This window comes from Musca domestica, unplaced genomic scaffold (assembly GCF_030504385.1).
Source record: "Musca domestica strain aabys unplaced genomic scaffold, Musca_domestica.polishedcontigs.V.1.1 69, whole genome shotgun sequence".
NCBI lineage: Eukaryota > Metazoa > Arthropoda > Insecta > Diptera > Muscidae > Musca > Musca domestica.
In genome coordinates this window covers 719,500-745,934 of record NW_026712380.1, presented here as the reverse complement: position 1 = coordinate 745,934, position 26,435 = coordinate 719,500, and the positions used below count along the sequence as shown (strand labels likewise).

Genomic DNA, 26,435 nt, shown 5'->3' with positions numbered 1-26,435 from the left:
CGTGCGATCTCTATCATCTTTAAAAAAGTCTGGATAAATTCGGACGTTATTTTCGCATTATAGGACCTTCATGGCTACTCAAAATTTTGATCTTTTGTGGGGAAGGTACTAGAAGGAGTGGACCGATATATCCCATCTGCAAACTACACCTAGGGTTAATTTGATAATCAGGTCCTCTACTACTACATTGACACATTCCATTAGGAATGAAGTTGCGAAGATTCGGCATGATGGGAGGTTTTAATGCCGAAGTAGCCGGTCTTCTCAACTTGATAAACAAGATCCCAACACTTTCACTGTATATCGTAGGTAAAAATGGCAATTGTGGTAATATATAAATTGTTACGCACTGGGGGACGATGATATCGACTTATAAACAATGTGAGGATGCGGAAGAGTTGAGTCCCTGCTGTTGTTTTCGTTCTTCGCGTGGACATTAACAAATCTCGGACACTGAACCTGCAAATCTTGCTACCTTGTCTATAAGTGTTATGGAGTAGACAAGGTAAACCTTCGTTTTCTGAACCTTAGCCGTTACCGCTAAATATTTTCTCTTTCTGCTTCGTTTTCTCTCCCCTCTCTTTCTACAATCTCACAGTCTCAATATATTATAATATTAATTCAAATTAATTCAATGTAATTAATATGTAACATTTTATATTGACGATTAAAAAGTTCCAAAAATATCAAGATATAGAAGAGACAGACACAAGTAGTAGCTCTCCTGAACAATTTTTACTGTGGGATTATATACGTTTTAGAATTCATATTAATAGATGATATGTTTGTGTTATAAAAACACATTTCAACTAGTTTTTACTTTTCCAAAGAAAAAACATTAATTTTTTCTAAAAATTATACTGAATAAAAAAATCCAAAATTATTGCTCCCAAAAATTTGTCGTTTGAATTTGAAAGATACACAGCAAGAGTAAATATGTTAATTTAACTACTGGCAATACACAATGCATTTATCTCAAATAAAAGTTTACGCTAAACTTTTATAAGGATTGAATAGGCCGAAAATTCAGAGGAACTGTATTGTCAGTAGTTAATTTAACATCACAATTTAATATAATATATTTCAGCCAAATACACGGAATTTCCCGACCAGATGCTTATATAAACTCATTTTGAAAGTTCACAAAAAATTCGATTTTTTTGTTTGTTTGTTGGATTGGATTTGTAGAGATTCGTTTATGTTACAAAACACAAGAGAGGTCGTATTTTGTATATACATAAATCAAATGAAATTAAATAAAAAGAAAATTTGTATTAGAAAAAATTAATATTAAAGTTATAATCTAAAAAAAAAAAACTAAATCAAAAGAATTCCCCTTGGGTTAAATAAAAGTTTAGTACCCTTGTTATTTATGAAAGTAGGGATTCACAAAGACATATTTACATGGACAAATTCTTTTTTGCAAATAACAATTTGGGTTAACAACAAATTTGTAAATCCTTCTTTCGTCTCGCTTCTATTATTGCCAACAGCACAATGTAAATGGGTCATTTTTATTATACAGTCCAGTTTAAATTGGTTTTAAGAATTTGATTTAAATCCAAAATTTTAAAAACTTATGAGAAATGATAATTTTTACCCCTATTTACATTCCTATCTTCATAAAGAAACAGGTCCGTAGTTTTTTTATTCATATTCGCATAAATATACTTCTTCACAATTAAAACCTGAACTTTGTTTTTTGAAATGTGTATCATTTTTAACTCCGATATTTTACATTCTAATATTATACAATTTAAAAACTATTCTTTTGAATTTATGACTTTTGAAGCCTTAAACCACAGTTATGTTTTTTTTCTAAAAATTTAATAAAAAAAACCTGCTGTTGGCTATTAATTTTCCAAAACACCCCATATTGTCATGCATTTTTTTAATTACAACTTTCTCCCGCATGTTTATTAGACAATAAAGTTAGGGATTTGTTGTTAAAGAAAGAAAATCTAAATTATTAAAAAAATAAAATGTAACTAACGAAAGCATAACGTCTATGCAAGAAAGGGCAAATAATAATTATCAAAAACGAAACATAACCAAAAACAACAGCTAATTCAAAGAACATACCTTTTGATTTTTGTGATCTTTGCTCAAAACTACGAGAACGTGGTTCACCATCAGGGCTAATGGGCCGATTGGCTTCCAATGAACCCGTTTGTTTGGTTTGCTGTTGCTGCTGTGAAGCCAATTCCTTATTCAAACGCTTTGCCAAATCCATAGCCTCATGTCCAGCCACAGTGTGATGAGACCCAATCGGTATGGGTTTCGACTTGGAATGTCGTATTTCACAATCAAAACCATCGGGAGAAATCTATGGAAATAAAAGGAATAAACAAATTCGAGAAAATTTAATATAAAAGTTTGGCAAGTAAAAAAATGTATGTTCGGCTGAGCCGAACTTTAATACCCTCCACCATTTGAATCGAATTTTCCAAAAAAAAAATTAAATACCGTTAAAAAACCTGTTAAAAACTTAAAAATACCGAATGTAGCCGTTATATTTGGGTCTTTACAACGACGTGAACCTGCATAGGGAACTTTTATCATAAGCCATTACAATATTCAAATGCGAAACTTGAAATCAAATATTGGTGAATAATGTAGCTAAAATCATCAAAATACTGAATATCGGGAGGTACCGTTATATGGGGCTATACAAAAACGTGGACCACTACGAACATCAAATACCAAATTTTAAACATTTCCGCTGAATAATGTCGCTAAAATCATCAGAATACCGAATATCGGAATATACCGATATGTAGGCTATACGAAGACGTGGAGCTGCACCGACAATTTTCTGTCTTAGGCTGTAGTATACATTCCGCATACTAAATTTGAAACAATTCCGGCAAATAATGTCGCTAAAATCATCAAAATACCGAAATACGATGATATATATTGGAGCTATTTTTATATTCAGATCGATTATTGTAAAATTCAAAAGGGTTCGTATTCAATTCTGAAAATCTACACATATAAGTCCCTAAAAATTATTCTTAAAAACAATAACCCACTATAAGACTAAAATATACTTACCAAATGAGTTTTGACTGGACTTTCATCCGTATCATTTTCCTCATCTATGCGCGAGGGATTGTTTGAGCATTCTTCATGAGTCTGTATTAAAAAGAAAACCAAAATAAAAACCCCAATCTTATTTAAAATTCCGCAACTTACCGATGTTTTCAATGTGCCCGAATCATTGCGTGAATGTGGTCGAAATCCTGGTCCAGGTGGTAAATTCTTTTGCACACAACAATTTACACCCGGACTAAAGTGTAACTCAACATGGAATCGCTCTTCTGATGTAGGATCTTTTGTGGGATCCTCATATAGCATTATGACAATTTGTGACATATAATTCAATTCGGAGACCATGGAAATATAATCCATGGCACGACGCCATTGTTCATCGGTTAGAACATTCAATAATCCCCCATAACGTAATACCGTCAACAATGAATGGACATGACTTTCACTGGTGAAATACAAACGAGTGCGTACATGCCTACCCGGGCTGGCAACACCATGACTATATTGAGGATTTAAACGATTCACCGATTCATCCTCGACTTCTTCAATATTACGCTGCAAATCGGATTTGATTTTTTTCAACAGGGGTGTACAAATACCCTGACCTATGGTTAGTTTTTCTTGCATTGTCAAACCATATTCCTGCGGTATAACAATATCGGCTAGATATTTGGCATAAATATACAATTCCTCAGCCTGATCATATTGCAAGGTATGTTGATTGTGTTGCAAATCATATTTGATACAATCATAAATATCAGGAATTTTAGAGATATCATAAAGTTTCGATTTGGTACTAAAATCTTTTTCGATTTTCTCCCAACGACAACGCATTAGATCCCATGTTTCACCATGATACAATATGGCATCTTTGGTCTTGGGATCATCTTTTTTAACGCTGATTATGATCAAAAGTTCTTTTATCAAGCTGTGTACATGATTACAACATTCTACGGGATTCTTAACAAAGTCCAGGGCTTGATTAATGGAGATGCTATTGTTGGGATTAATGGCGGCCCGATCTTCAGCTGTGAATTCGCGATCAACTTGCATGAGTTCGTGCAAACGATTTTTGGCCCTTTAAGAAAAGTTTAATTAATAATTAAAACAAATTTAGGGGAAATCATAATTGTACGCTTACATATTTTGATATTTGCTTGAATCACAATCATTATCCAATAGACCATTAGTATTAGCACTCTTAACCATTTGTACTAAAATTGGAGTAAGTTCACCTTCCAATGCCAAAAGACCTTTGGCAAAGGCTGCCGCTGTCATTTGAACTCGACCCTCATCGGAAGCATAGATTTTTAAATCATGACGAAATGTTGAATGCAATCTAAATAAATTGACGATGTAAAAATTGTAATATTCCTGTTATGTATAAATTAATGAATTACCTTAGCAAACCCAAGCCTTGAGTTCCCGAATAATCTTGGCGACCTTGTCCACCTGGGTACATACATCTGAAAATACGTCCCAACTCCTCGGCTTGTATGCGACCAGCTGGAGTCAATTCACCACCCCATTTCAATATCAAAACCAAGGATGGCTCTGATGGTGCGTCTACTTTATATGGTAAGAGAAAAATCGGATATGTTAGATTTGTTTCTTGGAAATAAGAGTTATTTAGAGATATTTAGGAAATATGTGTATTTAGTTGGTATACTGAAAATATTTCTTCATCTATATTATTATAACATTAAATCATGATACAATTACATGACGATTTTAAATATCGCCGGACTGCTACCAAAGCTTGCCCAAAATTGTTTTTTTCTTAATTGGGGAAGTTTTGATCATAAATGTCAATGGAATTTTTGTGGTTGGTATAAAACATTTGACCGATATAAAAATATGGAAGGGAGATTCCTTCAAGGCTAAATGAGATTTTTCCTTGCTTCTTAAATATTGTAATTATATTAAAAAAATATAAAATTTTAAACATTACGAATCATTTTCAGTTTACCAATATTGTGTATCTTGTTTTAGTTTCTGATCAAGAACATAATTAAAAGTGTATGGACGATTCAGGATATAAAAGATGATATAATTGAAAATTGAATGAAATATTTCCAGATAGTCCTAATAAGTATAGGGATTAATTTTGAATAGAAGAGGATACAGAGAGCCTACGTGTAACCCCTAGGGAACATATATTATAGTCGTTCCGAAAACCACTGCCTTGTTGGTCTCGGGAGTCCCGACGTTTTGACGATAAACAGCAGCTGCACCTCTTCGATCTTATCTTCGGTTATTGGTATGTTTGGTTTCACTTTCGGATATTCGACTAGAATATGTGTAGCGCGCGGCAGTCGTGATAATGTCTGGAAAAATAATTATTGCTACCGAACATTGGACACTCTAGATAATTTAAAGCCTTTAGGTCTATTTGTAGAGAAACAGGAAGCCAAGTGTGTTAAGGGACTCTAGGAGCTGAAACTGTGTCGACCATTTGGTCAAGATGCGATTGTAGGGCAATGGAATTTTAAAAAAGCGCCTCAATTCGTATTGGACTCGAATTCAATTATATTTATGGCTGATTTGAAGTGTAGGAATGCGCTAGAAGAAGTCGTCCATCAAGCTTTATTGGGTTCCTGGAATTCGCAAAATATTCGGCAATAAATCAGCAAATGAATCTGCAAGATGAGGATCCGAATCAATAGATATGTATATAGATCCCTCCTGGCTCCACATTCAATTACATTTCTTTTAAATTATAGAGAAACACTAGTCCAACAAAACTGGCAGAATGAAAACAAGGTCGCTGATATAAAATTTATGGTAAGAATCATTACAGCTCACTGCAATGTAAGGGCCATAAATTGCAAGTGGAGCGACGACCACACTGTCTACTGCAGGGTTTGATGACGTTGAGAAGACTGAAACAGTCAAAGATTTGCTCTACAATTGTTCAATTCTCTTCTGTGTATGGTTAGGCTTATGGGATAACATATAACACACGATCTGCCTTAGTTCTGCGATACAGAACCAGAAGTTATTCTTCAAGCAGGTTAAAGTGGCTGAAACGACACGATAATATCTTATAGTGGACTAGCCAAGCTTACTCGAACTTCAGATGAGTTAAATTATCTTCTAAGCGATGGTTGGAGGACTTGCCTTCTCGCGGATGAGTGCTCGTGGGAAAACGCAAACATTTCAGTATGGCTACTAGATAGGAGGACAGAGTTCTGGTGCATCTTTTTGTGAAGTTCAGGGTTTTAATAGGGGACACCTAAATGAAATTAGGCAATACACGATGTCTACATTGCAACGATATAAGAAAATATTTTTCATCAGTGATCCTGAATGTCCTTAATGCACAATAATTATAGTTTGGGTGTAGACTGTAAGTAGTACTGTGTATATGAAGACTTCTGTATTGAACAGCTCCAAATAATCTTCCAATATAAACAGGGCTTGTAGATGGTCATTTAAGTGGATACTTTTAGGTATATATAGATATCCTTTTATAAGAAATCTCCAGAAGATCTAACATGTACCGAATACGTTCAAAACATCTTATATATACAGAATACCTACAGAAAATCTTTCTTGTTTAGACGCCCTCTGAAAGTAACTATTACTCTACACTTTGCGTCAAATGAACAATATATATATATATATAGAACAATCTTCTAAAAATCCTAGTTGAATTAAAATGTCGAATTAAAGGTACTAAAAGTTAATAAAGGTGCAACGTGCAATTGGAAAACGAAAACGTGCATCGTTTGTGTCTGGCTGTGTTCTGTTGTAAGATAGTTTCAGAATGAAATAGTGAACAATCAAAACAATAAATAAAACCAAATTATACATACAATTTTTAACATTATTACCGTCATCAGAACTGGAACCTCTTGGCCGGCCTTTGGGTTGATATTTCATTTGTACTTTGCGATTTATGCCAGAGAAGTGGCCATACCTTGAAACAAAAAAAAGCAAATTAAGATTTTAAAAAATTATTATTGCACCATATTTACGCTTACATTTCCAAAACACTTTTCAATTGTTCCAATTTACTTTTCTTCTCCTCAATTTCGGGATTATCTTTTGTCTCAATTTCGGCCAAAAGAAAACGGGCAATGTCTAAGATCTCTTGCAATTGTTTGGGCCGCTTCAATTTGACATGGCCATTTTTAAAGCCATCATATTTTTCAAAAATTTCAAAGAATCTGAAAAGGGAGAATTTATTTTAAATATCACTTATATTTCTAATTATTTTTAAAGACTTACTTTGGATGCCGAACTTCAACTTTCATTTTTTGTTTAGGCGTTCGATCACCATGCCGTATTACGGCCACAACACAGCGCAGTTCCATCATTTTACCAAATGTTGTTGGCACAATTGGTGGATCATCCAATTGAAATGGTACCGACCAGGGAATGTGCAGCGTGGGTGTAAGTTCTCTCAGTATCATATTGCCCAATATTTTTGCACAATCGTCATAATATTTATTGGAATTTTTAACAAAACTAAAACCGTTTACATCGCACACAAACGATTTGCCATTTGCTCTAAAAGTAAAAGAGAATAATAGAGTAAAATTTTGATCAAAAAAATAGTTAAAGAAAGTATACAATAACAAGACAAACATTTCTTTGTAAAATATACATTTTGTATTGTTATTTTCTGGTATTGGTTGAAAAATTCATGAAAAAATATGAACAACTAGTTTATTGATGTTCACTAATTTATTACTTTATTCGTTATTTGAAAAATGATGGCACAGGATTCGTCGTTTGTTATTCGGCTAGGGTATGCAGCTAATTTTTTGAATAATTGAATTTGAACAAAGAAATTATATTTTTGGGCTTATATAAAAAAGGGAACTTTTTGACCCGAATATCTTCGAAATCGTCCGAAACTGTTATAAGGCATTTTTATACGAATTTTTAGTCAGAGGAGGATCCATAATCCAAATCCAAAACAAAAAGCAAATCTTCCAGCGATAATTAAGCAGGACGGGGATCCGAGTAAAGTGACATAGATATAGTTCACTCTTTGAAGACACCTCTATGCTACATCTTTCGAATGATAAAGAAACATCGCCCCGCGGGAAGGTAAAATAACTCACTTAATTTGGCGGCCACTCTCCTGAAAGAGAATAATGTCGTTTATCTCAATGGCGAAATCTGAAACAAAACTTGTGGTGGGAATGATAACAGGTCACTGCAAGAAATTCCGCGACATCATGAAATCGGCGCCCGATTGGTATATAAACCTGTTTGCCGAATACCCGAAATAAGACCAAAATTCCCTACAGAGGCAGAAAGACTGCAAATGGGCCTGTTGACCTCCGTTGTTCCAAAACCTACTGTGGAAGTCAATCGCTTGGTATAGGAGCATAAGAGACCATCTGAAGGGTTGCGACATTGGGACTGATATAAATAAATTATGTGTAACGGTTAAGTCACTCTCACACCCTGAGAATAAGGATTACAGGACAGCAGACACGTTTAACGAAGTTAATAACTTTTGTCACCAGTAGCAAAGACTCCTGAGGCTTCACTCCTCCCCAGCATGAGAGACAAATGTCCAGTTGCCAATCATCAACAAGTATTCCGTCCACAACAGCATTGCACGCCACATTCACACATGCAGTCGAGGATTAAATCAGAATAAGTCGTGTCATTGAACAATGTGGGTAGGCCTTGTCCTACAAAAGGCAATTGTTACAGTCAACCACGCCATACTGTTTGCTGATGTAGATGGAATTACCCTCCGATAATTAACTATATATGCGGACACCAGTCGTATGTGGAATTCCAGCGCAAGAAGTCCAAACCCCATAGAGTAAAACAGGCAGTTGGGGTGATATCTCCGAAGTTGTTTAACCTCTGGGGTGATATCTCCGAAACTTTTTAACTTCTAACTTTCCTCGCGCTCCAGACGGCATACAGATCGTAACGTGAAGAACGATTGTACGATCATGACAACGGGCCGTGTTGCTGTTGACCTATGTGTAAGTTTGATCACCTATCTCCAGGAGCTTGTCACCTACTACCACGCGAGAATATGAAAATATTCACCACAAAATCAACGGGAACAACCTTTACCACATGGTCTGTAGAGATGACAACAGAGCTGAATGTGCTGGTTCCCATACGTCAGCATCATGCAATGTGGGAGTCATCCAAACTATCATATGGTGGATACTACTACCCCACCCAGGCGTGCTAGGAAGGACATACATGATCTGAGGAGAGAGGTCGAAAGCTATAACAGAGAGCCAATATATCATGAAGCCTGTCAACATCTGCAGAATCAAGAATCCTATCAACAATTACAGTATGAATACCATCCTCGGAGGCCACCTCCATCTATCGCAACTGAAGAACGTTGGCTGCTTAGACAAACCAAAGCCGTTTTGACGCATAATGCGTTTCATCTCTTCAATCGTCCTGCTAAACCTACCCAACTTACTCCACAGCCCATTAGAGCACCTGATTTCCTAAATCTTGATATTGAAGCAGAAGCCGATTAGAAACGAGCATATGTTACGGCTTCAAGTGGTCTTCCACATATAAAGTTTACCATTTATGGGTCTCATTTAACTAAAAAGACATTTAGGGCCCGCCAATAATTGAATATAAGACATAAACTAGCATATTTTATAACAAAGGACATTTTGGAGGAAAATGCTAATGAAATGATAAAGCGAAGCTAGGACAAATATTTTAATATCAATTAGAATTATTTTTACGATTATATGATTTTGTTGAAGTCCATGCTCAAGAAATTAACAGCCTGTAATAGGAGCCAAAAATTAACAAATTTATTAAAGCAAAGCATAACTTGGACTATAATAGCATTGAAAGCTAAGATTCATAAAATTATGGGCCTTTTATAAAAAGCTGCCTATGCGTTATGCATTCAGCAAGTTTCCCAAATAACATATTAAATCTAAATGAAAGAAAAAAAAAAAACAATTTCAAGCTAAATCAAATTTATCGCAGGAGGAAGCGTTTCCTGATGGATAATATGAAAAATATATATATAGATATATATATAGATAGATTATATAGATAGATTATCTTCAAATTCAATTCTTTTAAATGGCCATCTCATATAGGTGAAAAATAAAATATTTGTGATCTATATATGAAAACCTTTTACGCCTCCGTCAATAATTGAATTTAAAACATAAATTATCATTTTTATAGAAAAGGGTATTTTGGACGAGAATGCTATAATACAATGAAGCTTGAATAAATACTTTGATATCAATTAGGACTATTTTCACGATTGATAATCATAAAATTGTAAGCCTTGATTCGGAGCCATAAATTAGCAACTTTTTTTATAGCAAAGCGATAATGATATTGAATTTATAAAACAAAGCTAGGATATATTTTGATATTAATAACAAAAAACGTGTTTAGCGTATTTACAGGTCTTCTCCAACTAATAATTAACTCCAAATAAAAATATAAATAGAATATATATTCATATTACCTTAACAAATCAAATCCACAAACGGTCTGTTTGAAAGCCAAGCAAACTTTACGTGAAATAAGCTTCTCAGCATGATTAAGTATTACCGGATAACGAATCTCTTTGCCTTCGCTGTCACGTTCCACTTTCCCATCCAGTGCGGGACTTTTCCGTGCCTCAGCATGGGCATAGTCCGGGCCAACGGTGTAGACCTTAACGTCGGTACCTGGAAAATATACTACGTTTTAAAAGTAATACCGGGTTGTTATATAAAATCTCAATTATTTTTTCTTAAGATTTTGTTTTTGTGATCTTTGGTTTCGGTTAACTAGTAAAGGAGAGTGGTTGGTGTGGGTGTGTATTTTTGGGGTTGGGTGTTCAAAAACCAAAAAAACAAAGGTATTGGATATCTGAGGATGTTGTAGTTCTTTTTTTTTTTGGAATATTTTGAAAAGAAAGAAAAAACTAAAAATTATTAAAAAATTGCGTTTTTCTTTTTCATTTTCTCTTTTTTCATTACGAACATCAAAATAACGAGAACAACAACAACAGCAAGAGTGGGTGTACAAACTGTTTGCGCAACTTATGTATTTCGTTTAACGTTCAGGCAGGACATTTTTATTTTATTCGCAAATGATTTCTGAATATACGTTTCGATAGACTGTGAAAGAATGAGTTTTGGGGGGCAAAGTTGAGTTTTTGTATATTTTTAATTATTATTAATGTTTTTGTTTATTCAGCCGCTGATATGGAAAAAATAATTTTGATTTTATTTAATTGTGATTAATAATTATATATTTTTTAATAAGAAATTGTTAGAATATATTTTTTTTAATAAATAAAAATTGATTTTTCATAAAAAAGCAAGGTCGTGTTAATGGCATGCAAACTATAAAAAGAAAATTTAAGAAACAAACCAACTAATAAAAAAACAGAATAAGCAAAACATGTAAAAGAATGAAAAGAATGCTGGAATGATTTATAATGATAAATGCACAGTGGCATCAAGATGAAAAATGCCGTAAAGTAATGGACTCATATTGCCAGAAGAAAGGGGTCTTTTCGAAACAAAACAAACTGCTAATTCGGTTTGAAAATCTTTCAAAAACCTTAAAAATTTTTAAAAAACCAGAAGATAAGATTCTTTTCGAAACACAACAAACGGCTAATTCGGTATGAAAGTCGTACAAAAAAATGTAAAATCCGATACAACCACGACCTGTACCAATTTTGGATCAAATAAAATAAGAAAAAAAGGGAAGGAATCTACAATGTCACAACAGAATGCCTCACAATAAAGGATCAGCTCCAGATCTCAATTTTGAAAATTAATTAAGCCTATCTTTCCAAAAGACTTATCTTCCTAAATAATTTACACGTTGCTATGTGGAATCATACTGGGTATAGAAGCAACGTCGAATAGACAAGCTATGTGAGTAATTTCAAGATGGTGAGATTTTTTGAAATGGATCCACTTTAATTGAGTTAAGGGACTACTACTTATTTTCCAGGAAAAAAGTTATTCATGATAGAATTAAATCGTGATAGTATGATTTCTTTATATTTGGCTGGAAAACCACAAGTGGCTATCGTTAGAGCACTCCAGCATTTAAATGTGAATACATCTTTTGTATCTCGTACCATCGATCGTTACCGTTATACTGGTAGCGTAGCCCGACGTCAAGAAAGTGGACGAAAGAAAACAGCAACATCAGCAGAAATGGTTCGAAAAGTAAAGAAGCGACTTTATCGAAACCCGCGTCGCAGTGGCTGAAAAATGGCTCGTGAGCTGGACATATCGCAATATTCCATTCGGCAAATATTAAAAAATGAGCATGGGGTAAAGCCATTTCAATTCCAAGAAGTGCAAGAACTTACAACGCAATAGAAAGAAAATAGACTTAAAAGAGCTAAGGATTTGCTTCGCTTGGCCGAATGTGGTGAACTGCCGAATTTGGTTTTCTCCGTCTCCGATGAGAAAACATTCGTTGTCCAGCAGTTTGTAAACTAACAAAATAATCGTGTTTACAGCTGAAAATGTGCACCTTCGGTTGGCAACCTGAACTCAAGCGCCGGCCATGCCGACCGCAGACCTTGTACATTCCAACAGGACTCGGCATCATCGCACTCAGCACGCGCCACCCAAAAATGGTTACAAAATTAGATTCCTCGCTTCATTTCCAGCGCACAATGGCCACCAAAATTTCCGGATACCAACCCGTTGGACTATTGTGTCTGGAGTAGTTCGGAAAGCAAGGTTGGCACTAAAAAATACCAAAGTGTCGATCACCTTTTTTGCTTTCATTCAATAAAATTTAAAAAAATATGGCGATGGACTTTGTTGCAGTTTTTTATCTCACCCTGTAGAGTGGATTGGGGAGAAAAGTTTTTGAAAATTCCCTGACTTAACCAACGTTTCACTAGATCTGGCAACCCGCCATTTCTCTTTGATCAGATAAACTGCCTTTATCCGGGTCCATTAACACATCCACCCATTTAATAACCTCTGATGGTCGAGCTATCCTTAACTACTGGAAAGCTAATTCCCCAAAGGGTTCATTAATCATCGATTCAGGGACTTCCTAATCATTTTTAATAATTTTCCAAGACACCTTCACAGCTGTATCCGCTCACTATTTACTTTGAAAGACTAGTGAATGACCATGCACTACGACTCCACTCCACTTATCTCAGGGTCTTAGAGTTCAACAATTGGGTCGAGTAGCATAAGAGGAAAATGTGGGAACATTGCAAACGATGGTGCGAACGCTCGAAAGAAGTACTCCGATTGTATTAACAGTTAATTCTTGGAGCGCACCGAGAGTGACAGGGCAAAGCGAAGAGTACAGACAAAAAGATCTGCCTGACATTTTGAAAGGCGTTAGATTGTCCTCTGGCGTAAATATGGTCCGAGAATACTAGCACTAAATAATATAAATAAGTGGAACGGGAGTTGGAGTGTACTGTGAAAGTCTGAGTATCCAACGATCCTTCAAACAACGACTGTAGCGCTTTTCTGGCATAAATCTTTGCTGTCAGGAAGGCCATAGAGCTGTTGGCAAATACAAGTACTATATAAGCATAATCTTGGGAAATTTCAACAGAACTGGCTAACTTGAAGGGGATGTAATGTCTCCAAAAGATTTGGCCGGTGAACTCCGAATGGAGATCAAGGACAAGGGTGAGCACTTACTCTGCCACTGCCCAACTCTTATAGGAATGAGACAGAGGCTACTGGGTAAGCAAATTCTGCCAGACTTTTCCTCCTTCTACGACATTGAGCCAGCAGTCATTCTTCAGTTAGCCAGGAGACTAATCCGTTATCCATTTCCTTCTTTTCTCTCGATTCTATTCTTCTATCTTCTTAAATTATGATGAACACAATGAACCATTAAGTCTCCGAGTTGAATGGTTGTTTATACAACCGCGTATTCTTTAACCTAACCTAATAATATAGAAGTATTCAGACTTGCGGGAACGCAGACTGAGAGCTTCTCGGCAGTGTATCGAACTTATCCAAGGGAGCTACCCAGACTTTCATGTGGTGGATAGGGCTCCTCTTCCTACAAAAGGATTAGTTTTAGACCAGTTATATACGGAACACTGAAGTCGTCTTTTTGAACAAAATGCATTAAAATGTAGGAAAGTTTGAAGGTTAAAAGATGTTTTCAAAAGATGCAACACATCACGAATGAACGAATTTGTTTGGATGATATTTTTGTGAAAAATTATAGCAGTGGAAATGGTGAGAATGCCGTTTTATTTTACTACAATGAGTATGGTGTTGAAGCCAAGTGTAGAAATGGAAATTGTTACCTACAAAGCAAGTAGAACAGTTCTACAATTCTCTTCACAGAAAAAAAACATTAGTTAACGATAGTAGACTAGAAACTCGTTTGTAATTCAAAACTTTTAATTAGCAGTAAAACAGTATTAGAAAAAATCAGTCAATAAAAAAATAACAACAATAAACCAAAAATCACAAGCAAATTGAAGTTTAAAAAATTGAGGCTTCATTTAAAATAATCAAAGCAACATTCAAGAATAAAAACAAACTGTGATTAATACAAAAAGAACACAAAAATAAAACTTGAAAAAAATATTGTCATTTAAAATCAAAAAATATTGAATATTAAAAAAAAACATTTGAAAAAAAAAATAAATTATTTCGTTAAAAAAAACAGAGTTTTTAAGAAACAAAGTCTGACAATTTGTTTTGTTCTTCTTAAAAACGAACACAAATAAAAAAATAATAAAGAAAAAGAAAACAACATTAAAAACAAGAATGTAAAAAACATTAAATACGTACCATCTGTGGGCATAAAATCTTCATAAATAAATGAACCCGTTTTGCGAACACGAGATTCAGGTGAATAAACACTGCTACGGCTACCGATCTGTAAGTAAAAAATTATCTTATTTTGTAAAAGTTGTTTAAGAGTAATACTAAATTAGACAAACCTTTCGGAATAATCGTTGACTACCGCCACCCGCCGAAGTTGGATAATAAATGTAAATGTTATGATCTTCAGCAGAAACGGGTTTCTCAACAAAAGGTTTATTGAATATAATACCATTGACTTCAACATGATCCTCGGACTCGATTAATTCATGTTCTGGAAATACAAACACAAGTAAAATACAAGCGATTAAAATTTGAATTATATCACAATTGAATCAGAAAAATTAAATAAACTACAGATGGACCTCAGAAAAGAAGAAACAATTAAATGTAAATTCGATAACTGTCAATGCATGGCCTCAAAAAGATTCTAAATAAGTTAATAAGTATCAGTCGGTTTTGTCGACAGATGTATAACCTCAGTCAATGTTCGATTTTTAAATATATTTTGACTTCTGTTATGATTATACAAATTGTTGGCCCTCTATGGAGTAGGTTCCAAAGGAATGGGTCCATATTGTCCATTTCGTATCGCACCTAAATAAATATGATGTAAAACTTGCGACGTGCCAGGTTCGGACTATATTGGTTATTTCCTTCACTCTATATGAGATATGTGTTAATTTTTAGAAAATGTTAAAATATGCGTGAGGTAACATAAAAACTGCAACCAACTTCAGACTGCTTTCATTTCTAAGCCACTCGTCCGACAGCTGTTAAATTTATTCCAGTGACAGCCCATTATATTGTTTACAAGCGTGCAAAAGTTATTGAAAAGTTATGCATGATGGATAGTGGCTGGAACATTTGGCTGGAAAACCACAAGTGGATATCGTTAGAGTACTCCAGCATTTAAATGTGAATAAATCTTTTGTGTTTCGTACCATGGCTCATTACCGTGATACTGGTAGCGTAGCCCGACGTCAAGGAAGTGGACGGAAGAAAACAGCAACATCAGCAGAAATGGTTCGAAAAGTAAAGAAGCGACTTGATCGAAACCCGCGTCGCAGCGGCAAATATTGAAAAATGAACTCGGGGTAAGGCCAGTGAAATTTCAAAAAGTGCAAGAACTTACACCGCAACAGAAAGAAAATAGACTCAAAAGAGCTAAAGAGCCGAAAGTGGTGAACTGCCAAATTTGGTTTTCTCCGATGAGAAAACATTCGTTGTCCAGCAGTTTGTGAACAAATAAAATGATACCAATCCGTTGGACTATTGTGTCTGCGGTATTTTGGAAAGCAAGGTTGGCACTAAAAAATACCAAATTGTTTTGAGGGTCTAATAATTATTAGTTATAGGCAGATTTTATGTTGTTGAAATGACACAAAGTATTCTTAAAAAAATCACCTTTTACCCTCACAAAATATTCCTCAGGTCATTCGAAAATTCATTATAATTTCTTAAAATGCTAATATTAGTTATTAAAAAATGTGTCATAAATCATCAAAATTCCAAACATCTGGAGTTTCCGTTATGTGGATACTGTATTGCTCAGACAGACCTCTCCAAAATATTTTCAAAAAATTCTCGATTGTTGGGAAATCTCGTGAAAAAAACACACTTATAGACAAATTATTGTTAAAATTATGTATATCTAGTGGCCTTGGAAAAATATGGTTAAAATTCCAATCTTAACGTGGAAAAAAGTATTCTAATGAATGACTAGTGGCTCAAAAATAATCTTAAAATTCCGCGATTATTGATCTGATAGACCTTCAAAAAATACTCATAACTAACCAACGATTATTGCATCAAAAGTTTTTCAAAATTTTTTCTTAAAAAAACCGCGATTATTTCAGCTCTAAAAATTGTTTAAAATACAAAAAATATCCAAAATGTTTTAGAAATATATAAACATTTGTTTCTGCAAAAATTCAATTCAACAAAGCTAATCAATGGACCACTAAAACTGTCAAAAAAATATACGCCTAGTCGTTCTATCGGTTTTCAAACGAGTATTCTTATAGTATTATTGCTCTGAGTATCTCTTAAAAAATATTTTTTTTAAATATCTGAAATAATTGCTTTAAATCAAGTTCAAAAACTTCCTACCAAAACTTGTTTTAAAATATCCACCAAACTTGAGCAAATCCTCACTGTCATATACTTACGTTTTGGATCTGGTGAATCACGATCTAATACCGCATAACGTGGTATTTCAATTCCTTCCTTTTCCAATATTGCATAGACACGACGACGATCTTGAATATCATATTGCATGTGGAGATTGTTGAGGACATATGGTTTACGCAATTGAGCATATTGTATGGCCTTTTCCAGGGGAAAGCCCTTGGAATGGAAAGAAACGAGGCAATCACAAATTGGCCAATTTTCGACGGGTTCCTGGGGAAACAAAACAAAGAAGCATATTAGGTGAATTGTATTAAACTTAAAATGAAATACGCTTACCTTTAAAATGACATCTTCCTCGAAGATGACCATTTTAATGAATTCAAATTCCTGCAGTCGTGTCAAGATCTCTTTCATCGGCTTTGACTGTGTCTTCTTGGCCATGGCACAAATGCCCACAACCACTTGTTTGCCGGTATTTGAAGATGTACTGGCATCGGAATCCATGCCGTCATTACTTTCACAGAAATCGGTGTCGCCCTGGAAATAGATTTGAAGAAATTTATGTTAAATATTCCAAGAATGTAAAACGTTTTAGCGACATAAATAAATGCAAGCTGTAAATTTTACGTGCTTTTGAAGGAAATTTAGAAGACGAAATAAAAAAATGAAAAAAATTCAATTTGTTTTCTGGTTTGTCAATGTCACACACAATAACAAATGCTAGAATTTATTTTTAAAATACAGTAGAAAAAATATTGAAAGAATATCATAATGCGGTAATATTTATGTAACACAGCCATACTGCAATAAGCAAAAAAAAAACCTATGAACAATCGTTTGCCAAACAAAATCAATAGAAATTAACCACCAGTTAGAAAGAGGGATTTTCATAACCTGCCCCAATATGCAATCAAGAAAAGAATATTTTTATACCTACCATCGTACCTCCTCATACCGTTTGTAACTTATTGAAATAATCATTTAAGACCCAACCAAGTATATATATTCTTGATCAGCGTAAAACTCTATGATGATTTTGACCATGTCCACTTCTCTATACATTAAATTAGGAAGCATTTTTTGCACTTTAATAAGCAGTCAGCGAGTCTGTGTAGAGAGTTTTAAATACCCGAGTGTCAATGATATTTAGACTGGTGATGTTCCTGCTGGTCCCACTTAGAGGGTCTTCTATAGAACAGCTGCAGTAGGTTTTATACCCATGGAAGATATTAAGATAGAAGACGTTCAAGGATTGTATATACGGTCTATTACCTGTAGAAGGCCTGTCCAAAGCCCTCCATCTACAGAAGTTCTGGAAGTTGTCTTCAAGTGTCCGTTGCTTCGTTAGCCAAAGGCACACCTTAAATTTTTAGATTCCTTCCAATAGTCCGTGTAGTACCCAAAATGTACAATTTGTCCAGTTTGACAATTTTAAATTAAAACTTAATCCGCCGTACTAAATTTTGAATTTTGAATTTTTTTCTTCGTTTAGAAGGACTAATAGGAAAACATTTACCTTTTACATGTCTTCAAAATCTTTCATTATGAACTTTACCAAGGAGGATATATATAAACCCTAGAAAACAACAGTGATTCTAAAATTAGTACCATTTGGTATACATTTTCAAAAGTACCACCAGATCTCAAAACCAGAGGCCAACAGAATCTCAATAGCAAATTTCTGGATTCCAGCTCTATACACTCACCCAATACCAAATTTACTTACATTTAGTACAACTATCGCAATACCAAATTTCAGGATATTAGTTCTATTTCTTCACCCAATATTAAACTATCCTGCGTAATACTAAATTTAGTCCTTTTTAGTATTTTTCGTGCGATTTTATCACCCAAACATCTTAATTCCAGATACCAACAGAGAGCCGAGTATTAAATTTCTCTTCATCCAATACCAAATTTAGTACTATTTAGTACTTTCTTACAATTTTATTATACATTTCCAAAGCCACCTCCATATCTCAATTTCATTTACCAACAGAGGTCTCAATATCAAATTCCAGCCCCAATCTTTCACCCTTTACCAAATTTCCGAACCACAGCCAAATCTCGAACACAGATGCCATCGGTAATCTAAATATCAAATTCATGATTTCAGCTCTATTCAAATGACCAAATTTAGTACTCTTCGTACAATTATGGTACACATTTCCAAAACCACCTCCATATCTCAATTCCAGATATCAACAGAATCTTCAATATCAAATTTTAGGATTCTAGCCCTAACCTTTCGCCCAATACCAAATTTAGTACAATTTCAAAAAGTCAGAACACATTTCCAAAACACCGCACAAATCTTTCCAACCTTGATTCTCATACCAAATTTCGAGCTTTTAGTTAATCGTACCGTTTCAGAAGTTTAGTACCATTTTAGGAATTTTTGTAACCCTAAAGTTCGAATTCCTAAAAAAAAAAAAACTTTTGTGTCTCTATACTGCACTCCATCAGCTCAGTCCGTTTATCCAATACAACGTATTTCATTTTTATTACATTTTAGTACTTTTCGTACTCTTTAGTACGTATTTTAAAAAACCCAGCCTACGTATCAAGACCGACCCCCGTGCAAAATTAAGCCGTTTCGCCTGGGCGTTGATTCTCAGTCAGTCAGTTATTTCACTACTCTTTGTAAATTATCATACATTCAAAGGAGGTCTGTTAACTTCTTCTGTTTTTAGATGACCTGTAAAATCTCATTTGTTTATAGAACGCCTATAAAATGCCTTATATCTATGGAAGACTTTCTCTTTAAAAACTTATTTGACTTTAAGTAGCGTTAAATTTAACTTTTCTTATCTCAGAAATAAGGCAAACACTTTCATTCACAAAAAAATCAAACAATTAAAATACAATGACAAAGTTTTTAGCTAATTCTAAAATACATTGAAACAAAATTTGTGGGAGAATTCGAAATGTGACAACAGGTGAAAAGTACCTGCCTTCCTTCCTTCCCGAAATGTACGCAACCTAAGATAGTGTGGGGTACAAACACTCAATAATTTATGACAAAGCAATTGTAATTGCAAGTATTTAGTTCGAGGTGGGTAGATAAATGGGGCACGTATTGCATACACAAATAAATATATATATTTAAATGACCAATTAAGAATTGTGCATATTTTTGGCGCTAAATATCATAGAGCAGACGGCGAAAATAACAAAAGCGGAAACAAAGTTTCCAAACGAATGAATAAACAAATGCCAATATTTATAAAATATTGTAATTGTCCGTGACGGTAATGCCCGTTTTAGTGGCTGCAATGATAAAATCAACCATCGAAAATAGAGGAATGGAAAAAATACTAAAATAAAAACGAAAACAATAATCAAAATAAAACAACGACGAACCAAACAAAAGTGTACGACAAACCTACATTTAAACATTCATCACAATAGCAAAAGTCATCGACTTCATCATCATCATCGTCGTCGTAGTCTTCTTCATCATCATCATCGTCATAGTAGTCATCGTAGCCGTCCTCAAATTCATCATCCTCCTTATTATCAGCGTCATTTACACAAGCATTGTCTTGTTTGGCGGCTATGCCTTCTTCAGCTGCAACGGCATCACCGGATTCATTTTTAATATCGTCATTGTTATTGGCATTTTCTTTGTTAATCACCGCCTCCCGCCCACTTGGACAGCGAGAACGGCGGCGGCGAAGACGGCTTCTGCGTTTTCGACGATTTTGCATTCTACATTTTGTGTTATTAGGATCAATTTCCCCATTGTCATCTGTAGCACCGCATTGGCGGCGATGACCTTCAACGCCATTTGCCCCCCTAGCGCAGTCATTGTTTTCATCATAGTTTCCATCCGGGCCAAAGGCGGACGACGATGATGATGGATCACCCAAGTGGGCATGTTTCAATTTACGGCGCCTCTGTTGGGAACGATATTTTTTCAAGCGCCACCAATCTTTAAGCCAAGTCCATTCCATGACTTTTTAATTGAATTTCCCACACACACACGAACCAAAAATTGAATCCTTGCTTTGATTGAATATTTTGAAATTCCATCGACCGTTACAATGGAATCGTTTTTCAATAACAACGCACGTTATATTTTTTTCCGAAAACCCGCAATACCGTCAACAATACAACGACTGTCATACTCAAGTGCGCCCAATCTACTGACTCTTTGGTATTGAAAAATTGTGCAATTCTCATTTCACCAAGAGGTCTCATTTAAAATAATAATTATTTTGTTATTGCTTTTGTTGTTGTTGGTGTACGTTTTTTTTTTTTTTCATTTAAAACAATAATTTAAATTTATTGTTGTGTTTTACTGTTTCTCAACAAAGAGATAAAAAATTCTATTCTCCACTAAAGCATTCGTTCTACATTTGCCTCTTAAGCGTTGGCAGCGTTTAAAGGGTAGGATGGATAACAGCCGGCCGGCTATCTTTAGCACCTTATCAGACAGTCGACATTCGCTCTCATTTAGATTGATGTTGTTATTATCTAAATAAAATTATCACAATATTGCCATTTCTGACGTCACGAATTGGGTAGGAAAACAAAAAATTGTAGTTTTTATTACCGCTGGAAAAATTTGGTTTTAACAACAATGCGGGACTGCCAGATTTGCATTAATTTCTGATGGTTGGAAGGTTCATTCACATGATGCCATAACCTTGCATAAAATGCAAAATAAAGGCATATTCGATTTGAAAAATATCGCAATAATATTTAAAAATCTTGTAGTATGACGCCAAATTTTCGTTATTTAAGGTATTTTCGATATCAAGTTCATTAACCTTAAGGGAGCTCAAAAAGTTATTTAAATCGAATATTTTAATACTTGATAAAGGTCAATACACTCTTTGAAAAAGTATTACCAATTTTTTATGTGAAAGATTAAAGATCTTGAAAATATCCTCAATTTGGGATCTTTAGGAAACTTACATTTGTATTAATTTTTGAAATAAGTTCATGAAAAATCTTCGAAGTTTTGGTCCCTTCGAGGAGCTATAAATTCTTTATAAGCCCATATTATATTCCAAGAATATCGAATTGTATTCACGTGTTAATATGAAAAAATGTTGCAAAAATCATCAAAATACCGAATATCGGGAGATACACTTGTATGGGGGCTATACCAAAACGTGGACCTGTATATACAATGTTTCGCCACACAAGCTAGAACCTATTATAACCTACAAATACATATTTTTAGACAAATCCGTAAACAAATGTGGCACAGATCATCAAAATACCGAATATCGGGAGGTACCGTTACATGGGAGCTATACCAAAACGTGGACCTGTACATACAATGTTTCGCCACATGAAGAAGAATCTATTATGACCTACAAATACAAATCCGTGAAAACATTTGCAAAAAATCAAAAAAATACCGAATATCGGGAGGTACTGTTATATGGGGACTATACCAAAACGTGGACCGATATGTCTCATTTTCAGTACCAACTATCCTAGGCACAATACAAATTGTTCTGACGCTCTACGTCAAATAATGTGGACTGTATCGTGATTTCAACTGACCGACAGAGGGACAGACAGACTTAGAATTTTATGCTGATTATGAATATAAATACTTTATGGGGTCTACGATGAATATTTAGGGATGTTACAAACGGAATGAAAAAAATAATATGCCCTTATTTCCAAGGTGGAGGGTATAAAAATCTATGTTCGATATCGGGTTCGCCAACCTAAGGAAGACTTAAAAAGTTCGTTAAAATCGAAAATTTTAAAACTTTAGGAATTTTAACAAAACACTTTAGAAGATAGCCAATGTAGGACCAAAATTTTAAATAAGTTCTTGATTAAGGATCTTTAAAACATGATCGTTTTTGAACCTGAGTCTCAAAGAAAAATTTTCAAATTATTTAATAAGTCCTTGATTAAGGATCTTAAAAATTATCTTCGATTTGTGACCTTTAAGGAGCCGCAATAACTTCTAGAGTAAACTTAACCACTCGTGAAGATAAAAAATACTTTTCTATTCCTCTATTTAAAGAATATCCAAATGTATTTGTACACACAAACATTTAAAGTATTCTCTTTGTATTCGATATCAGGTTCGTTGAAGAACAAATTTGAGTGTTTAAGGGGTTTTAGGACTTAATTTTTTGATAAGTGCACGATTTAGGATCTTATGGCATATTCTTAAAAAACCCTCGATTTCAGTTCCTCAAAAATAATTTCTAGCAAATCTGTAAAAATCTTGTTATTTTCGAGTGTCTCAAACATTCAAAATTCTTTAAAAAAACTAAATTTCATGACCTTAAGAAAGACTTAAAAATTCCTTGAAAAATCCATGTTTCATAAACTTAAGAGATACCAAAATATATCTTTAAAAACGTCGTTCTACGTCCTTTAGGGAGGCTTCTAAAATCTTTAAACCATTTCACGTTTCAAGGAATTTAAGGAGGCTTGAAAATCTACTTTCCATGACCTCAAGGGAGGCTTAACAGTTTTTTCTAAACTTACGTTCTATGTCCTTTATATAAGCTTGAAAAATTCTTTAAAAATCCATGTTCCAGGACCATTTGAGAGGTCAGAAAAAATGTAATTTTGCATTCTAAGGCTTAAACATTATTTCAAAATATATTCGTCTCAAAAAATCCACGCTTAATGACCTCATAGAAGGCTTTAAAAAAATCCACCTTTCAGGGGCTGTAGGGAATCTCAACCAAATCTATAAATAATCCACGTTCTGTAACTTTTTGGCAAGTTCAACAAACCCTTTACAAAAATTCAAGTTTGATAGCATTTAAGAATAATAAATAAATCTTTAAAACTCCACGCTCTATGACTTTTAAGGATGTTCGACAAATTCTTTAGAATCCATCTTATGTGACATTTAAGAAGGTAAAAAAATTCACGTTTTGGGAACCTTTATGGATATTAAAAAAAAATATGCACAAATCCATAATTTGTGCCCTTAAAAATTCTGGTTTTAGAACGCTTATGTATACTCCAAAATATCTGGAAAAATCTAAAGGCTCAAATTTTTAAAAAATACACTATGGTCTTAACAGGTCGTTTTGGGAATTTGTAGAGATACTCAAATAATTCTTTTAAAATTCACTCAAAAAGGTTTAAAAAATCCATTTAGGCCTGAACAGGTCATTTTGGGAACTTTCAGGGATACGCAAAAAATGTCTTAAAAATCCACGTCTTATGGTCCTTAATTTCGGGGTCATTAGAGGCTCTTTTAAAATCCACTTGAGGCTTTTAGAGAGATGTGAAAATATCTTTAAGAAAATCTACATTAAAATTGTATGCTATGCTTTGCTGCTACAACGTAACGATTGTAGTCGATATTCGCCATCAATCCCTTTAAAATGTTAGTCCTTTTTTAAATAATGACAAAAATGCCGATATTTCGCAGTCTTCTCACTGATTGATTGATTTCAACGGTTTCTGATCTGCCATTCATATTCCAACATATTCTGTGGCGTCCAATATGGAATATCTATAAAATACACGTACGCAATGTACATACCTAAGTACAAATTTTACGGTTAACAACCTTGATGATGATGTTGGCAAGAAGAGTTAATTTTCCACTGACATTATCAGTCAGCCCTTGCCAGTCACACTCCATCAACTTGTTGTCATTTATCATAATTGATATAACACAAATATTTTGATTAGCAACTAAATATTTTATGCACACACAGAAATAGACACAGACGATATTGATTGATGGAATTGTTTGAATAAATCATAATTCTTAATTATTTGGGATATTGAGATATTTGCTTGAAAATTATTTTTCAAATAGAAATATCAAAATAAAGCATTGCTCGATAATTTTACACTTTGCATTTTCTTCAAATGTCATAATTTATGTTTTGGTTTTCTAATTGAAAAAAAAAACAAAACTAGTCTCGTTCGCTCTTTCCTAAATTATTTTGTTCCATTGAATGTTTCAATACGTCTCCACTTTATTTCGTTTGCGAAAAATACTTACGTCGTCATAGTAAAACATATTTATTTTAAACTGTCTTATTTATAATTTTCAATGTTATTATTTTTAACACGACCAATATTACTCGACTCGATCCAAAAATAATTATAAACCACCTGTTGACACGAGTCAGACCAGAAAACAAATGAATGAAATTTGTAAGACCTGTAGAGCATGCTTAGCATAACAAAGTCGAAAAAAGAAAAAAACAAGAACAAAAAATATACACATGCTGCTTATTTGTTGTAGCTGTCGCTGATTAAAAATAGAGATAAACTTACAAGCAAAATAGAAGGAGAGCAAAATTTCATTGAAACAACAAAGTAGGCTTGGATGGAGGAGGGAGCACAAATGATGATAAGGCCAAATAAACAAATATAAATAGCCTGAGGTGGGAAGGGGGCTTTCACAATGTTAGTGAGGGATATCTTATTTTAAAAGTCTAAAACAAAATTAAATTAGACTTAAAAACTTGTAAATAATTTAATACAAATGTATTTTGATTATTCCTTAAATCGGCGTTCACCTAGCCCTTTTTTAATTTGCAAAAAATTGAAATAATGTAGCGTAAATGGCTTATTAATTATATCTAAACGTTATAGAGTTCAATATATTCACAAAAGTTTATATGTGCAAGAAAAACAGTAAGGAAAAGGCAAAAATCGCGCGGGGCCGATTATATGATACCCTACACCACTATAATTATTTAGTAGAGCTCCCGTAAGAAAAACATTTATTTCAAGTAGATCATACCACCCCTCAACATTTGGGTTTAGAGCAGTTATAGTTTGCTATAGAGTGCATGATATCACTCGGAGAAGGATTATATTAAAAAATATATATAGGAGCCGAGTTGCACAAAATGGAAACGTGCGTCCCGAAACTCATTCCATTTGGGCTGGTATTAGCCATGATTTCTATAATAAACCCGAAATTGGTTGAAAATATATATGGGGGACTTATATCCAAATTTGAAACGATCTTGATAAAATTTTACAGTGTATGTCCGGGCTCTATAAGATATCTGGTACCAAATATCCAAATCGGATTAAACATCTATATGGGAGCAATAGCTATATCTAAACCGATTTTCTCCGAATTCGATGTACTTGGTTTTAGACTGAATTCGGTCGGATGTACACAAATTCAGGACGTTTGGATTGATATTGGCCATTTGGTGCACAACTAACCCGAAATCGGTTGAAAATATACATGGGACCTATATCCAAATCTGAACCGATCTTGATCAAATTTGGCAAAGGCATTTCTGGGCTGTATATGATATCTGGTACCAAATATCATTGTTGTCGAATGCATATTACGAATATGAGGTACTTAAACACCAAATCAGTTGAAACATATATATGGGAGCTATAGCTATATCTGAACCGATTTTCACCACATTTGCTGTACTTGCTTCTAGACTAAATTCGGTTATGTGTGCCAAAATTCAGGTGATTTAGACTTATATTGACCATTTGTTGTACAATTGACCCGAAATCAGTTGAAGATAT

General features: G+C 34.1%; 1 protein-coding gene across 15 annotated transcripts in view; it reads right to left on the bottom strand.

The window, feature by feature from the left end:
- Positions 1-26,435, bottom strand: part of LOC101898430 (inositol hexakisphosphate and diphosphoinositol-pentakisphosphate kinase) — a 53,230-nt gene that overhangs the window by 14,501 nt on the left and 12,294 nt on the right. For 4 of the 15 annotated variants that reach the window (XM_059129863.1, XM_059129862.1, XM_059129864.1 and 1 more), the window contains 13 exons: positions 17,298-17,498; positions 17,000-17,231; positions 14,948-15,102; positions 14,796-14,883; positions 10,508-10,724; positions 7,285-7,566; positions 7,038-7,223; positions 6,870-6,973; positions 4,452-4,620; positions 4,193-4,390; positions 3,196-4,129; positions 3,055-3,135; positions 2,083-2,326 (listed from right to left, as the gene is read on the bottom strand). In XM_059129863.1, coding sequence (XP_058985846.1) covers positions 2,083-2,326; positions 3,055-3,135; positions 3,196-4,129; positions 4,193-4,390; positions 4,452-4,620; positions 6,870-6,973; positions 7,038-7,223; positions 7,285-7,566; positions 10,508-10,724; positions 14,796-14,883; positions 14,948-15,102; positions 17,000-17,231; positions 17,298-17,465 — 3,058 coding nt within the window. In that variant the 5' untranslated portion in view covers positions 17,466-17,498. Of the gene's footprint in view, positions 1-2,082; positions 2,327-3,054; positions 3,136-3,195; positions 4,130-4,192; positions 4,391-4,451; positions 4,621-6,869; positions 6,974-7,037; positions 7,224-7,284; positions 7,567-10,507; positions 10,725-14,795; positions 14,884-14,947; positions 15,103-16,999; positions 17,232-17,297; positions 17,499-20,350; positions 21,105-24,924; positions 25,062-26,435 lie in introns of those variants that run through there. The other 11 variants (XM_059129849.1, XM_059129852.1, XM_011293864.3 and 8 more) reach the window with 9 other exon arrangements.